We start from the raw sequence: 18281 nt of genomic DNA, 5'->3' as shown, positions 1-18281 counted from the left end.
TTCATAATCATAACCTAGAGTTATGAAGAGCATTAACCTATAAAACATTGCAATAATTATACAATATTTACATTTATAATTCACTTTATAACTTTATAAACCTATCTCCCATGCACAGCCTCTTTGATGTTATACCAAAATAGAAGCTACTTAACACAGGTGATATTATCTCAATTTTGCAACTATTAAATTCTTTATAGAAGTTGAATTACTTGCCCAAAGCAGTTGCTAGTAAACTAGGAATACAGTTTCTGAACGTAAGTTTTCAGTCCCAGTATAACTTTTATAACTTTTTAAAATATAACACCAAGGCTGTCTTATTCTACATGTTCTGCTTATAAGATGGGGAAGTATATTAAAAAACAAAACAAAACAAAACAAAAACCTTTTGTGGCAGTTCAAGGGGGGGTAAATGAATGAAGTACTTTAACATATGACATTTAGCTACCTGTAAAATTAATTCTGTGAACCAGCTCTGTGCTCTGACAATATAGAAAAATAAAGTTTTGCTACATCAAGCCAGACACTATGAATTCTTTATTTTTTTCCTTCTTCTAATTATATTTTATAACATAGGGTTTTTTGTTATTGTTATTGGCAGCAGTATTGTTTTCAAACACAAAGTTAACCACAGGGATGTAGGGTAATACTAGTTAACCTGAATTACATACTTATCATTGCACCTTGTTCTGTATTAAATGCGTTAAACAAACTAATTAATTTAATCCTCATAACAATTTTGTCAAGTAAGTACTTTTACTAACCCCATATTACAGGTGAGAAAACTAAGGTAAATTAACTTGGCCCAGGTTCTAGGCCTAGCACACAAGAAAGATGACATTCGAACCCAATATTAACTATAATTATAGTACACAGTTTAAGGAAAAGTTATAATAATAAAAAATAAGATCTAGCAAAGACTCAAATTTGAGAAAATTTTTAACTTAACATCTTTCAAAAAATAAAAAGTTTAATTTTTTTACAGGAAGCTGTTTAAAAAACACATTAATTTTTTTCTTCTTGGGTATACTCCTTAATTTATATTTTAAGGCCTGGTTCATACTGAATTGTGGTTTAGTCCATTTTCTGAAGAGAAGACAGATAAATATGGGTTAATGGCTACTTTAGTAACTGATTGCAAGGCTAGCTTTAATTAGTTGACTGTGTGACAGTTCTTTATTCATAAAACACAATTTGTGTTCAGAATATTTTTTATTAGGAAAAAAAATGCAATAAGAAAAGTCCAGCAGTGACCGGTAAGATGCTTAAAGATCAACATAAGCAGACGGGTTGGGAAGGTGGGGAACAGAATTCATTTTGCTTTATAAGTGTCTGTATTTGCTGATACCGTAAAGTAGCATATAGTTTATTATTTTTACAAAACAGACGAATTTAGAACCTTTCTGTATATCCATGTTATGTTTCTTATTTTATCATCTTTATTTATTAATATATGCAAATATAATACTTTTAATGACTTCAACACAAAGATGGCTGATGGAAGGGAGATGAGGTGCAATTGCTGATACTGTTCTTACTAGAGAAGTCCATCTCCTTTATTCCCTTGATTTAGGGATGAGGTGTATGTACCTGGCTCCATCCCAAAGAGGATGGAATAGAAAGGCTTGCCTGGAGCCTAGAGCTCTATCTCAGTCATTTCTCTGGACCCGATTGCAATCTCTGTCTTTGATACTGCTATTTTAAACACCTCCTGCATGCATTTTGAAAGTAGTTTCCATTCCCTTTATATCTCCTGAGGTGAAAGTCCAACTTCTCCAGGAAGCAGCTGCCAAGGAGACAGTACTGCAGACAGAACTTTCCCCACAGCGGTTCAGAGCACCTGCCAGTTATCAAAAATCTTGAAGCCCTTCCAGATCCAAATATCTCACATTCAATCAAGTCCATGTGGGAGAAAGCAAGCTGATTTTGTTGAAACTCAAAAATTAAAAAGTAGAGATGACAAAGAAATTTTCAGCTTGATTCATGTTTAAAGCCATTGGAACAAAGCTAGCCTTAAACCACTCAAATTTGTGACACCTCTTTCTTTTGTTTGTTTTTTTGAGGACTTTTACATTCTTTGCTTCCTTTATCAATTTTGCATGCATGCATTCAGTAATCTTAGGGCAGAGATAATAAGACCTATCTACTTCTCAGACTGTTTTTGTGAGTGTTAAATGAGATCATACATTTAAATATGTTTCTATGCCTGTTAATCCATAGTAATCATTCTGCAAATGAAATTTATTATTATTGGGATAAGATGATAATAATTAGTAACAGGCCAAAAATGAAGAATTTTGCTATTCAGACTTTGCTAGTTTCTTTAATCATAATGTACAAGATCTCTCTTACTCTAGTCATGCTTATTTTACTTCATAAATGCTAATTTATATGTTAAATTATTTACAAATAATGTATTGAAGCACCCTTTAGATGTAAAAATCATTTGGCATTGCCCCTCCTAACACAGACGTATATTCTTACTTGGAAGCTTGACTTAAATGAGTTAATGGAAATAATAAGATAAAGCAATTTGTGGTATTGCAGAAAAACATAGTTTAATTATGAGTTACAATGAGTGATTTTAATGTTTGAAAATGCGACTTAATCATAACCAAATTTGAATGATTTCCCAGGCATTGAAAATGTTGTATATACGTATATATATAAATGGCTCTAAATTTGTATTTTATACACACACGTGTATATATGTGTATGATACGTGTGTATGTATGTGTGTATGTTTGTGTATATATATAAAAAACAAACTTAACTACATATATGTATATTTATAAACAAACTATACATATAAATGTGTGTGTGTGTGTGTGTGTGTGTATATATATATATTTAAAACAAACTTAGAGCCAGGCATAGTGACTCATATTTGGGAGGCTGAGGCAGGAGGATTGCTTGAGTCCAGGAGTTTGAGGCTTCAGTGAGCTATGATCATTCCACTGTACTCAAGCCTGGGTGACAGAGCAAGAATCTGTCTCTTAAAAAATACAGATTTAAAGAATTTTAAGTTGTTCATTAAAGTAAAACTAAACTGTATGAATTAATACTATCACTTGATTACATTAAACTTCACAGATTTCAGGGAGACATTAAGTATAGTTCTGCATGAAAAAAGCAAGAAAAATTCACAAAGCTTAATTTTCAGTTTTTTTTCCCATCTAATTTACAATGTAAAAATGTTTAAGATGTTTGAGGATTTGGTCTTATAATCGATAGTGGCTGATAGCTTTCAATCTTTTATCCAAAATATTTTAAAAATAAGCTTATTATCCCAAATTGCTAGAGTGAAATACATAGAAAATAGAATTCTTTTTCCAACAAAATAAGAAATCAATGCTACTAGTGTTTTTTTTTTCTTTTTTGCTATTACACAAGAGGTAAAATATACCCAACATGGCATAACTCCCATTTTGAAAATAAATGTACATGTTTTGTACATTGTACATCATTGTAATATTGATATTACTTTGGTTCTAAGGCCTGAAGATTTACTGCAATTATTTCATAATAATGTTTTTCTCATATAATACAAATGTCAATAAGCAAGTCATCTGCTAGTTACTTAATTAACAGATGTATCCCAGTGTCTTCATTGTAAAATGGGTATAATGATGCTAATAATAATAGTACTGGATAGTACCTACCTCAAAGGCTTGTTTTGAGGATTGAATGAAAAATATACATAACATGCTTAAAATGTATCTGGTGCATAGTGATGTTAACATATTACTGTTGTATACTGAGCAGTATTGAACTGTTAACCTGCTGAAGTGCAGTTCTCACTTAGATATCACCAGCAACATATTTTAAAATATAATTCTTATCATCTCTAAAGATGAGGACTTCATTAAATAATTGAAGCTCACTGGACAAATTGTTACCATGGATTTCCCACCACCCTTCACTGTCTCCCACCTCTACCACACCTGCAAAAATAGAAAGATAATGACAACCATTTCTGTGTCTGAGTAGTTGTAAAAGAGAATTTTAAATATTGTCAATCATAAAGTGATATTATTATCTAGGAAATATTTATATAACCATATAATTTATGTATACATACATACATATTATCTGGGAATCAACTCTCATGAAAGATATCAAGAGGAGAGTGCCATAAAAACAAAGATAGGGGAGAAAGATGGTGGAATTTCTTTTCTGTTCCATATAATCTCTGCTTTACTTGCCTTACCTCATTTGGTCTTGAAATCAGGATATCAGAACTCTCTTTGTGTGCAGAATCATCATGGAGATTTTATGGGATTCTGAACTCTGTTAATATGCTTTGAAAAGTTCTCCTTCTGTCAAATTTAGGACTTCATGGTGCAATGAAGAGACAGCAGTAAAGGTAGCTGGTAAGTCTCTTCATAGGAATATTATTTTCACTCAGTTTAGCTTTGAGTCCAAGAGAAAAATGTACTTTTTTTTTTTTATTAACTGGTGCCTTTAATAGGAGCTTTCATTAATCAACATGTCTTGAGAAAAGCTGTTCTTTATCCATACAGCTGAATAAATTCTGCTGTGCGAAATACTGGTAATGGTGAGAATGCTTATGTTTTTGGACTGTGCAACAAAGAAATTGAGATGTAAGTGGACAAAATCATTCCTTAGCAGCCAGAGGCTTTTTAACTTAACAGCTTTAAAAAATAACAAATACGCTAAATATGCTATTTTTCACTACACTCTCTGATGTCCACCTTTCAGATTTAATCACCACAGGAATTAGTATCACAGGTATATTCTGTTAGAATTATTCTAACAATTTGATCAAATAGCATCTCACCAAATGGGACTTCATAGCCCCAAAACAGAGACCTGCCCAACATGTAGTAACATCCTTTAAGGGGCTTCTTAAAAGAATTTAGGCAGCAGTGCCATCCTTATTCAAAAAGAATTAAATATTGTGAGCCGGGGTTTATATAATTAACAACCATGAAGCAAAAAGAAATGTTCAAGGTTTTTTGCATATATTTTCCAATAGCCAGATGTTTGGAACTATGTGTACAAAATATCCAGATGATTGACTGAAAATTTAAGTATTTATCATGATATTTGGTATAGTGTCAACAGAGCATATGCTGAAGACTATATTTTTGGAACTGTTTTATTCATCTCCTTGCAAAAAAGGTAGTCTAGCAGATTTTTTAAGTGAAAGATAAAAACCACTATCAAGGAAATCTATGCCATACTCGATTAGAGGATATATTTATTTTTGTACATTTTTATTCAGATTATTTCATTGTCTGTATTTCAAAGGGATCCTAAGATCACTTGCTGCTAAAATGTTCCATTTTGAAGTCCAAAGAAAAAAGATCTGAATTTGTGACCAGAGAAGTGTTACTTCATGCTGTCCCATTACTGATCTGACCACCCTCACTTCACTGAACTCTCCCTTACGCCTTAATTCCTCCATTCTAAACAGGGAGACCCCCTGACTTGCTGCTGCCTGACTCTAAAAATACTAGCATAGTCTGTCACTGTGGTTTTGAATGCAAGCCACCTTGCTTTGTCCAATCACAACCTGCCAGTACCTTTACTACTTCATCTAAAAAAATGAAGATAATAGTAGTATCTGGCTCACAGTGTTATTCTAGGTTTAAATGGTATAATAAATGTAAAATGCCTAGCAAAACTCCTAGCACATACTAAGCAGAATGTCTAATGGTTTAAAAGGGCTTCTGAAGTGTAGAGTCAAATGCTGTAGTTCTTTCTTATTTCAAGTATCTGTGTGTATGGATGATTTGCTTGATCTGCCACCTGCACCCTGCCCACCTCTGCCCCTGACTTGCCTTTTTTCTGATCACTGAATTCTTAGCTCAGTTCTTCACTTACTGATTTAGATTGCTTAGCACATCCTCTGTATCATTCACCAGTTATCGTCTGTACTATATATATTTGCATTTAATTACATGTTATAGTTTACATGGGTGTGATTTTGCTTTTCCGACTATGCCGCACTTTGGGAATTTTGATACACTTTATCATATTATTCCTTTCTCCAAAATTTTCCTAATTTTTACCTTCATTTATCCACTCAACACACACTAATATTTATCGTTCATTATGTTTAGACCCTTGGAATATATAGAAGCAACCAAATAGACAAAATTCCTGGATCTTGCTTCTAGTGGAAAGAGAGAGACAACAATCAATCAAGTAAATGGATAATATGTCTACAGGGAGTGTTGGAACAGTCGTGGTGTTTTTGCTATTTAATACATTAGGACATTTAATGAAGACCTAAGGAAGATAGGGAACAAGTTATGTAGAACTTTAGAGGAAAAATTTTTCAAGGAAGAAATAGCAAATATAAACTAACTGAGGAAAGAGAATGCCTGGCTTGTTGGAAGCACAGCTAAAGGATCACAACCTAGAGCAAAGTGGAAAAGGGGGGTGGGAGGTAAAGTCAGAAAACATCAGGGGACCAGATTCTATAAGACTGTGTTGACTACTATCAGAATTATAAATTTTCTTATGAATTAAATAGAAGGCTTGGAGTTGTTGATGATCTGATTTAAACTCTAAAATGTTCATTCTGCTTATTGTGGGAAGAACGGATCTGGCTACAAGGGTCAAGGGCAGAAGCCAGAGACTCTCAGAGAATCTCAATAATCCAATTATAATGGCAATTTAATTACTACATTTTTCACTTCCTGTTCTGCATGACGGCTGTTCATACACATGCTTTATCATCCTTGATAAAATTTAAATTCCGTATGGGCCAGGATTCCAACAAATTTATATTTGTAGACCCTAGACTTTTTAAACCAAGTAAAAAAATGTTGGTACCCAAAGAGTACAAACATAAATTGGTATCATGCTTCTCTACTTGGCCCTCACCCTCCACCCCATTGTACCCTACATAGCTTCCCTCCTTACAAAATTTCTTAATACAACATACACATGTCAAGCAATATCTCTTTGTATTGTAAAGAAAAAAAATAGGATGTAAAGTGGAGAACAAAAAGGAGGTACAGAGGAAGAAGATAAGTTCTTGTTCTCAAGGAATCTTTATAATGACCAAAAAAAAAACAACACCCACACATGCATACAGCCATGTGTGTGTGTATGTTTGGCCTATTCACATGCTCTTTATAGTCATCTCATACTGGATCTTTAAACTACATGTATTCTCTATATGATTTCATAACATAACCATGCCTACATAGACTTGCCATTCAAAATTTGTAAAATTCCATGTAAGGTAATTTGGGTTATTTATGTTCTAACATAATAGTGTAGTTTGAGAATAATTCTACAAAATTCCACAAAATTTCCAAAAGGAAAATATATATATTTTTTTCTGATTGTCATTCAAGAGTATTACTAACATGCATCTTGAAAAACTTTGAGTTGGGAACAATGACTATTACAAAATATAGTTATTGAAGCCAAGGAGACAAAAATGATGTTTTTTTTTTTTTCATCTTTTTCATCATGAAGAAGTTGAATTCTATTCTTCTGTGGCAGCCAATGTCATGCCAGAATTGAGGAACAGTGCTTATGCTAAGATTACTGGTTAATCTCTGCAGTCTTCCCTAAAACCCCCAAAATAAAGGTAAAGCTGCTACTGCCTCTAGGGAAATGGAAATGCCCAACAGAGCATTCTAAATCAGACTTTCATGGTAAAACATCCACTAATAATTAATTTTCTGCTTCCTTTAGACTAGGACAGGTTAAGCAGTTGGTCACATTCAGTAAATAAGAAATTACTTGCAGTAATTTCTGCAACATTCTAATCATTTTCCCATTTCGGAAACCTATTTTAAAAGTCTTTGATCTGCATTACAGTGGAAAGGACATTGAATGTGGAAAGAGAAGACTTGATTATGAATTCAACATTGGCACCCACTAATTTCGTGGCTTAGGCCAGTCATTTAACCTAAATATCTCCATTTATTTTAGTGATCGAGAGCATTGCAGTCTATACCCTGAAAGAGTTGTTATGAACACGCAATAGAAAAACATGCGAAGGACATAGATGCAGAGGTTATGCAGAAACACTTGATGAATGCAGATACTAAATGACACACTAGAATTATCACAGTCCTAGCAGTGGTATTTCAGAGTTCTGTCCTGTACCAGCACAAATGTGATCTTGTGAAATGGGAAATATGTCCCCTGTATCTTCTTTCTGCATATTATTAAGAATAACAATATGCTGGAATTATTTAATTACGTCATTAAAGGGGGTTTTATTTTCTTTAATAAATACATAAGGACAAGCTTTTCAATTAACAGTGACCTTTACGACTTCCGTTTTGGATTCTGTAGATGGTAAAGCTGACTGCAAATTAGATTCTGCAATGTACCTTGTTCCTTACTTTTTCACCCACTGATTAGTTTCATACAGTTGACAGCAGCCCACCCTGTTGCTTTCAGCTTGCAATTTTGTAGCAATCTCAAAACACTGTGTTCAATCCCCCAAGGTGCTCTGTGGAAATGCTGTCAAACTATTTCTATGTATGTGTGTTTTCGTTCTGTAGCTGTGCTTTGTACTCATTTAAGAAAACCAGTCTTTAATTTGTAACAGAACATTTTCAAGATGAAACAGAATTTCAGGCCTCAGCAAAATCACTGGTATATGACCACAGCCTTCTTCTGTTCTAAAGCTTGATGTGCCTGACTACTATTAAACATAATGCTGTATTTTTGAAACCTGTTACAGAATATGACTAAATATATGGCTGCAAATTTGGCCTTAAAATCTAGTAATTGTTATTACGCTTGTCATCATCATGTGGATCTGGTTTTATTTTTCCAATTCCATCTCTCATGCCTTTTACCATATATCTCATGGTTATTTATCATTCCTTGAAATGCCTAGAGATGCTGCCTACATATAGCATAGCATCTCTGTCTAGAATGCCATATCTTACAGTACTGACCTCTTTATCTCAGACATTGCCTATTTCAGAAGGCCTTTCTCTATGCCTTCAATGCCCTGATTCAAGTAACTCTCTTTGATCTCTCATGCATCCTGTGTGTGATTTCATAAAAATATTTTCCTTTCTGTATAGTAATAATTGGTTTGCTCTTGTGTCTTCCTCGCTAGACTAAAACTTTTAGACAGCAAGAGACAATACCTATTTAAATCCATAGATACCTTATAGATGTTTGCTGGCTAAATGAATGCTTTATTAAAAAAAAATATTGATCGGCCGGGCACGGTGGTTCATGCCTGTAATCCCAGCACTTTGGGAGGCCAAGGTGGGCGGATCACAAGGTCAGGAGATTGACACCATCCTGGCTAACACGGTGAAACCCCGTCTCTACTAAAAATACAAAAAAAAAATTAGCTGGGCATGGTGGCGGGCGCCTGTAGTCCCAGCTACTCGGGATGCTGAGGCAGGAGAATGGCGTGAACCCGGAAGGTGGAGTTTGCAGTGAGCCGAGATTGCACCACTACACTCCAGCCTGGGCAATAGAGCAAGACTCCCTCTCAAAAAAAAAAAAAAAAAAAAAAAAAAAAAGGCTTTGATCAATAAATTGCAAAAATGAGCAACATTATTAATAAAAGTGTTACACTAGCTTTGTTATATCTAATGACTACAGCATTCAGTAAACACAGTTTATAGTTTTATCAGTGAAACATAGTTTATAGTTTCAGTGTACAAGCTTCCCACTGTGCAAATGCAAGCTATTTTAAAAGTAAATCCTTATAGGCCGGGCATGGTGGCTCAAGCCTATAAAACCAGCACTTTGGCCGGGCGCGGTGGCTCAAGCCTGTAATCCTAGCACTTTGGGAGGCCGAGACGGGTGGATCACAAGGTCAGGAGATCGAGACCATCCTGGCTAACCGGTGAAACCCCGTCTCTACTAAAAAATACAAAAAACTAGCCGGGCGAGGTGGCGGGCGCCTGTAGTCCCAGCTACTCGGGAGGCTGAGGCAGGAGAATGGCGTGAACCCGGGAGGCGGAGCTTGCAGTGAGCTGAGATCCGGCCACTGCACTCCAGCCTGGGTGACAGAGCGAGACTCCGTCTCAAAAAAAAAAAAAAAAAAAAAAAAAAAAAAAAAAAAAACCAGCACTTTGGGAGGCTGAGGCAGGTGGATCGCCTGAGGTCAGGAGTTCAAGACCCGTCTGGCCAACATAGTGAAACCCCGTCTCCACTATAAATACAAAAATTAGCCAGTCACGGTGTCAGGCGCTTGTAATCCCAGCTACTAGGGAGGCTGAGGCTGGAGAATTGCTTGAACTCAGCAGATGGAAGTTGCAGTGAGCCAAGATTGTGCCACTCCACCCTGGGCGACAGAGTAATATCCTGCGTCAAATAAAGAAATAAACAAATAAATAAATAAATAAATCCACCCTTATATGGTTCTATGATTTCTGCATCTGGTACATTATATTCAGTGTCAGATTGGGTCAGGTCAGTCTAAATCATAGACCTTTACTGTTTCTCATAATTTCAAACGAAGAAATAGGCTTTAACATAGAAAATTGTTTAAACTAATTTAACTTTATTTAAATTTGTCATCCAGACAGAATGAAAAAGACTTTTGACTAACTTTCAGTTGAAACACACACACACAAACACACACACACACACACTACACACTTAAAAAATTGTATGCAAGTATTGTTTTACATTTGTATTGGGAATGGAAGATACATCAGTATGTTCGTGTTTCCTGAGTTAATGTCTGATGTTTTCAATTGATGCTGTGCTATTATTCAGCAAAAGAAAATAACACTCAGAACAAAATAATGTTGTCTCTCATTTTTATTTTGATTAATAGTGTTCTATCTCTTGTAATTTTTAGGTGCTTTTTGGAAGATGGAGCTTCAAAGGGTGCCTGGCTGAATCGGTCAAGTATTATTTTTGCGGGAGGTGATAAGTGGTCAGTGGATCCTCGAGTTTCAATTTCAACATTGAATAAAAGGGACTACAGCCTCCAGATACAGAATGTAGATGTGACAGATGATGGCCCATACACGTGTTCTGTTCAGACTCAACATACACCCAGAACAATGCAGGTGCATCTAACTGTGCAAGGTATGTATTTTCAGAACTGCTATATTGTGAAAGACTATGCTTAGAAATGCTTAATATTTAGGTATCAAAATGACTAGGAAACAATTAACAATGCTGAAATATTCATTGTCATTGAAATATTTGTTGAAGTATATTGTCATTGCTTTTAGGAGTTTACGTTCCTAGATATCAGAAAGTCGTTAAGAGTCATACAGACAAAATGAAAAAGTCGTCTGACTTTGAATTGAAAGACACACACACAAACACACACTTTAAAAATGTATGCAAGTATTGTAGTCATTAAGAAGTGTAATGACCATTACGGGCATACAAATCCCTACTTACAAAGATAAAGAAATATCCATTAACACCACATTATGACGTTTGTAAATGATTCACCTCATATCTTCCTTTGATTCATCCCTTCAATCAATCTTTGAGAGCCCATGATTGATACATTAAATATTTGAAACCTACAATAGATACATGGAAATATTAGAACTTTTTGAAATATGCATAATAACTCTTTAAATGCAGTCCGCCAACCATTCAAATACTCTGTCTCAATCCAACGTCTGTTTACTTTGATTCAAGTCACAATGAAAAGTATCAGCCTTCTAAGATTTCTTTATTTAAATATGAAGTAATTGAGAATACATGTACACAATGGTTTATATTTGATTTACTTTCAGTAGATCATAAAGCATGCTAGCTAACTTTCAATCTCCAGATACAAACAGAAGCATCAAATTATTTTATTTCTCTTGCATACTAAAATGTAAGAGCATATGTACCCTAAAATACAAATGGTTTTCAAGAAAAATGCAATTATTATGCTAGGAGAATGGAAAACGTTTATTTTTTGCCCTTTTACATTATTTCCTTCTGCTTTATAAATTAATCATGTGTTCATTGTTTAGAAATATTATGCTCTGTGGAACTGAAACTGATGTTGCCATATTTCTAAGTAAAATTAATAACGAATCATGTGATAATGTGGTACCAGAGCATGCATGTTTTATTCCTAGTAGGAAAGTTGAGTGAGCAAGTCAGTTGTACTCTCTTTGAGTTTACCCTTCAATAAGTCAAGGTTGAAAATTAATTTAGGTGCATAGCTTAAGTCTGAAAGAGATTACTAATCTATAGCCTTATTAACTGAGCTTTATTTCCTTACGTACAGGTAAACTTGAATTCAAACACAGCTTCAATTGTTAGTACAGCAAATATTTTAACTTTGTGATAAGGTTAAACTTATTAAACAATTAACTTTAAGGAGGAAAGTAAAAATTGAAAAATAAGTCAATGAATTTCCTCAGCGATTTTTCTTTTTTTTTTTTTGCAGATTATTGCAGACTGTGATGATGTTCATTATTTAAAAGTGGTATATCCCAACATAATAACATTTTCACAAAAGTCTATCTTTTTAATCAGAGATTATTCAGGGACTCCAGAGGGTGGGAGTTAATCCAGCTTCAGAAACTGACATGAGATTGTAAGACAAAACACATTTCTTATGTTATTCAAGCCTAATCCTGTTCTCTTGTTCAGCTCTCTGCCCTTTGACTTGAGTTTCTAGCTCAAAGACTATAAAAGATTTTCATTATGTGAAAAAAGAAAGTGCACTTGAACAATAATATGTTCAAGTTAGTTAAGACACAGACATTTTGCTTGTACATTTTAAACTTGTAAATTTAAATGATATATTTCTGAAGAATAAATATATCCCATTTTCCTTTTTCCATTCTCTCTTGTTCCATATTAGGCCTATATTTTAAATAACCAGACTATCGGTATTTAAGACCAGCCTAGGTACATGTTTAATTCTCATAGGATTTTTAAACTAACTTTATATTACTTATGTTGTTTGATATTGTTCACATTTTTAAAATTACTACACGTCTTACTGTAGTACTCTTTTTTGCTGGTCATTAGATGATGGTGAACTTTTGAGCAGTTAGGAATGTACTTATTGAATGTTCCTTCAGTATAATATTTTATTCCTCCAGAAAAAGAAAAATCCATGTTACTGTTTTGAAAGTATAGGATTGGATAAAATTAAAAGCTAATAATTTTACAGTATTTATGAACGTAATTACTTGTTAGAAGTTGATTGACACGTAGGCATTTTTCATATTACATTAATAAAGTTCAGGGAATACATTAATAGGCTTGTCAGTCAATTCAAGTACTACATAAATGTCATAAAAAGTCAACCCCACTACATTTCTTCTCAATGAACAAAAATAAACTGATGTGTACACCTCTTCAGTCCCTAAATTTGTTAGATTGTCTGATGCCCAGGGGTATCAGCATAGTTTTGAAGCTTATGCTCTTTGCCTAACAATCTGTCAGTCGTTTATGCACCAAGATAAAGAAGCGTAGCAACTGAGGGAAAACTGTATTAATCACTGATGTCAAACATACATTGGCTGGTAAAAACAAAGCTCACCTTCAATTGTTGCATGTACTCCAGGGAACTATTCTTTTCTAATCATTTTGAAAAGGGATAAAAGGTGGATATATTGTCAACACAGACACTATGTTTGAGAAATTTATTAGTGCTTGACTTCTTAGAGCTATTAATATAAATATATGGAGCAATGGAGGAGGAAACACACTAAAGTAGGAATAGGAAAACCTGGATTCTAATCTGGAAATAGGCAATTATTAAGTCTCTGAACTCTGGCTTTCTCATTTCAAAAGGGACATAGGACAAGAAGATCTTTAAGGTCCATACCAGTCAAAAAAAGACAAATGATAAAAACATACAAAAACAAAACAAATAAAAAACAGTAATAAAAATCCCACTTAAATTATTTGCTTTGATTTAATAGGAAAAAATGTATTTAAGTCAAAAAAGAAAAATATTTTATAACTTTTATCGAACACCATGCAAACTAATGTTTACATATAGCCCTGTTACTACTTACTCCACAAGTACGTTTCATTTCTCTTTACATTTTTTCTTTATCCAATGGAGCTGAGTAATCTATGTATTTATGAAATTTGAAGAATGTGATAATTTGGAGCCTGGCTTTAAAAGGGTGGAAACTGGCTAATAGACTTAGTAATAAAATAAAATTTTTCATTACCTATATATAACATGGTTTTGATAAATCAAATGACCTATTATTCACTGTTTCGAACTATGTGATATATTTACAAAGAACTCATTTCTTTGTTTATAAGTGTATAAGTGTGTGAGGCTAGAGGACTTGTTATGAAGCCAGGGCTCCCTAGTACAATACTGTAATGATAAGAAACATGAAATATAAACACCTCCCACCTGAATATATGTCAGGAATTGTGCTATGGTTAGAATCTGTCCCCCAAAGTTTATGTGTTGGAAAATTAATCTTGAAAGGAACAGTGTCTGAGGTGCAGTCAAATAAAAGCTGATTATTCATTCATGAGAGCTCTCATTAATGGTTCAATATTGCTGTCATGGGATTGGATTAGTTGTTGTGAGAGTGGGTTTCTTATAAAAGTGAGTTAGGCCCCCTCTTGCTTTCTTGTTCTTGGCCATCTGTTTTCTGCCATGGGATGATGCAGCACAAAGACCCTTGGAAGACACTGGCACTATGCTCTTGGACTTCTCAGCCCCCAGAAATATGAGCCAAATAAATTTCTGTTCATTATAAATTACCCAATCGGGGATATTCTGTTATAACAGCATAAAATGGACTAAGACATGGTTCCTACTTTTAGTTCTCCATGACATTTAAAGTCTAGGTTGTATAGAACACAGATTAGACACTCATAGATATTGTGTATTAAATAAGCACATATGAAGTGTTTATTGCTCAACTCATTCCCTTTCAAGGAAATATACTCTATGTTTTCTCTGGTCAGAGTAGAAGGAGATTTGACTAGCACATAACTCTATAATCAAAATAACTTCTCAAAAATATTTAACTTCTCCAGGGTATTGTAATTTCCTTAGGGTACATAACTCACCTAGAGTATTTGTAATAGGTGGGGTGCTTCACTTCCCTTATCAAGGGTGGGCTTCTTTCTCTAGATACTGGGAGTGTAGTTAGAAGACAATATTCAGGGCCCTTTTGAGGATAGTCTCAGCTGCAGAGAGCCTCCTTGCCGAAGTCAAGGCCTGCCTAGAGTAGCTAACACCCAATGACTGCTTGAGGTAAGGAGTATAAAGACCTTTTCCTTTTAGCCCAATGTAGGAGAGCTTTGATGGGCCATTTTAGGTTCAGAGCTCCACGTGGGCAGCTGAGGCTATTGTCCAGACTCCATTGAAGCTCTACTCCTTACTATATTCAAACCCCCTTCTTCTTCCATCCCCAGGGGCTGATCATAAGGATATTGCCTAATAAACATCCTGCACTCTAAACTCTATCTTGTTTGAATTCATTTCACAAAGATCCTAAACTATGACAATATCAGATCCTTATCTCTTGCTTAGTCATTATTTTGAGAAAGCCTTTATAAAGTGAAAAGACATTCAAACATCATTTATTATTAATATTCTATTTTATGTTTAAAGGGATTTGAAGTGGCTTATGGAGAAGTATTCAGAACACCAAGATAGATAGGAGGAACAAAATAAACAATAGAGGAGTAGGATGCAGTCAGAGGTGAGGTTAGATCACAAAATTTGTAATATGATTTCCATATACTTTCAGAGCATAGCAAAAATTCAGTAAGATTTCTGAGAGCCAATATATACAGAGAAACAGAATCAGTTATTCATTTCATAGTTCATAGGTTAAAACTTATTTTTCTCAGTACTCTGATCCTGTTTTTCAGAATAAATTAGCATTTCTGCTGTGAGCTATCTCAGAGCAACACAGTGAGGTATAAGGAACATCTCTTTGGTACCCGTAGCATTCATTCATAAGGCTTTTACTTATAACAGCTTTCATTATATAAGTTTATAAACTTATATAAGTATATAAGTATAAGTTATAAGTAAACTTATAAGTTTACTTATAAGTATAAGTTTACTTATAAGTTTACTTATAACCTGAAGTGCAGGGAAGTAAAAAAATAAACTTAAAAATAAATTCAATAAGATGCCATTCCAATAACAGGGAGATAGCTTTTTGATTACCACCTTAATCTACAAATAAATTTTAGAACCTATCCTTCTTAGGCAAAACTCCACAAATGTTATTTTTCCCAATTAGTCATTGAATAGTAATTCGAGTGCAGATACTTCAGAGTTATACTTACCAATGATTATCTGGAGAGCAATTACTCTATGTAGCCACAAATATAAAGCCATAGTCTCCAAAGATTAGTACATCTTTGTCTAATGTTAACATCCTTTTAATGAATAGCAAGGCCTTGACAAGACACACGGAAAGAGAAGGACATCACACTCTGTTCCAGTTTGAGCTGATGGAAATAAACAGCATCACAAGACATGGGCCTGCTTTTTACCAAAAGATCAAAAGGAGAAAAAAAAAAAAAAAAAAAAAAACAAGACCAAAAAAAAAAAAAAAAAAAAAAAAAACCAGTGGCATGAAAGAATACATACATTGGACAATTTAAGCCATTGTCCTGCAACAGTGAAAATTTCAAAATTTTCAACAAGTCAAAAAATGAAACCAAAGAAAAATTATCTCCACTAACAAAAATTTTACAGAGCTACAGATGTTGAAACAGTCATTGTCTGGATGCAATAATGGCTCACGACAAGACTCTTGCATTGGATCCCAGTCTGTTTTATTCAGGATCTATTTTTACATGTGGAGGAGATCAAAATTATACATGGGAACCCAATCTTCGACATGCTCTAAAACACAAACAAATGGACAAAGAGTCAAACTACATGCTGTTAATATTTTTAGCATGGAAACAAATAATAACCCATTGAAATAAAAATGGCTTAATTACCTGTTACATAATGTTACCCTACCCAAAATATCTTTATCTTTAAGGAATGCACCTTCATACTTACAAAACATAATCTTAGGTAGATGAAAAAAAAGATAACTTGTTAGTGGAGCTACTACTTTTTAAAACTAGGAGTAAGTCTCCCAAAATTGTCCATGTTTTTTGTATGTGATCTATAGCTTCTTTATATCATTAACTACATAACAGAGCTACATTTCTAAGAACATATATGATAAATACATGTTATTTATCTGCTGGTAAGAAAATGCTTATTATTTGCTCTCTAAAATTTGGCTAAAAGTGGTCTCAAATATTTAAAATAAAAGTTACATTTATAAGGGTGTACATACTCATTCTCATTCCCTTTGCAGGGGATTCCGACCTGTTCTACCATAAATCATTCTTTACTTACCCAATTTACATTATAATGCAGGTCCAAAGGAAGTCAAATTACACTGAGCTCAGGCAGACTAATCGATACCTGACTACTGATCACAGGGTGAAAGACCAAGTAAGTTCAGTTACTGATGAAAATAAGATTGTATTGGTCCCTACAGATTTTCCCCACAATGAAGTAGTAATGATGGAACCAGGCCTAAGAACATTCTATTGTTTTTTCTATTTCTATTTATCTGAAATGTCCAGTTTTGCAACTTACGAAGACAGGATCTTATTAGCATTTTGGAAGATATGCCTCATTAGTTAATAGGACGATGATTTTATATGTGTATATATATATATATATATATATATATATGTTCTGTTTTGTTTTTTCTGATACAGCATCTCACTCTGTGTCCAGGCTGGAGCATAGTGGCTCAGTCTTGGCCTACTGCAGCCTCAACCTCCCTGGCCTCAGGTGATCCTCCCACCTCAGCTTCTCATGTAGCTGGGACTATAGGTGCACCCCACTCTGCCTGGAATTTTTTTCTTTTTTTTTTTTTGTAGAGATTGGATCTTGCCATGTTGCCCGTGCGGATCTCAAACGCCTGGGCTCAGGTGATCCCTGGGCTCAGGTGATCTACCCACCTTGGCCAACTTCCCAAAGTGCTGGGATTACCGACATGAGCCCCTACGCTTGACCAGGACTATCATTATATTCCCTGGGTACTTTATCTAGTGGGAAAGATTTAATCTGTTGAAATATATGAAGCAGTATTATTGAGGTCTAGAGAGACAATGGTCTGATATCTAAACAATTTAGAATAGTTATGCCTAATTTGAGAAACTGGGGAAAAATAAGTTTTTCAGGTGTCATTTGTGATCGTAGACTTCAGCAAGATTATTTCCACAAATATACCTTCACAGACAAATTCAGAATGAAGGTTATTTTCCCAAATGTACCTTCACAGACAAATTCAGATCTAAGATTATTTCCCCAAATATACCTTCACAGAAAAACTCAGGTTCACCATCTGTGCTTATGT

General features: G+C 34.3%; 1 protein-coding gene across 1 annotated transcript in view; it reads left to right on the top strand.

Annotated features, from left to right (window-relative positions):
* Nucleotides 1–18281, top strand: part of NEGR1 (neuronal growth regulator 1) — a 908115-nt gene that overhangs the window by 349094 nt on the left and 540740 nt on the right. Inside the window, exon 2 of the mRNA XM_050804825.1 lies at nt 10784–11016. Coding sequence (XP_050660782.1) covers nt 10784–11016 — 233 coding nt within the window. The remainder of the gene's footprint in view (nt 1–10783; nt 11017–18281) is intronic.

Source organism: Macaca thibetana, chromosome 1 (assembly GCF_024542745.1).
Source record: "Macaca thibetana thibetana isolate TM-01 chromosome 1, ASM2454274v1, whole genome shotgun sequence".
NCBI classification, from domain to species: domain Eukaryota; kingdom Metazoa; phylum Chordata; class Mammalia; order Primates; family Cercopithecidae; genus Macaca; species Macaca thibetana.
The sequence above is the reverse complement of the archived record's forward strand: the minus strand, read 5'-3'. Positions and strand labels throughout refer to the sequence as shown.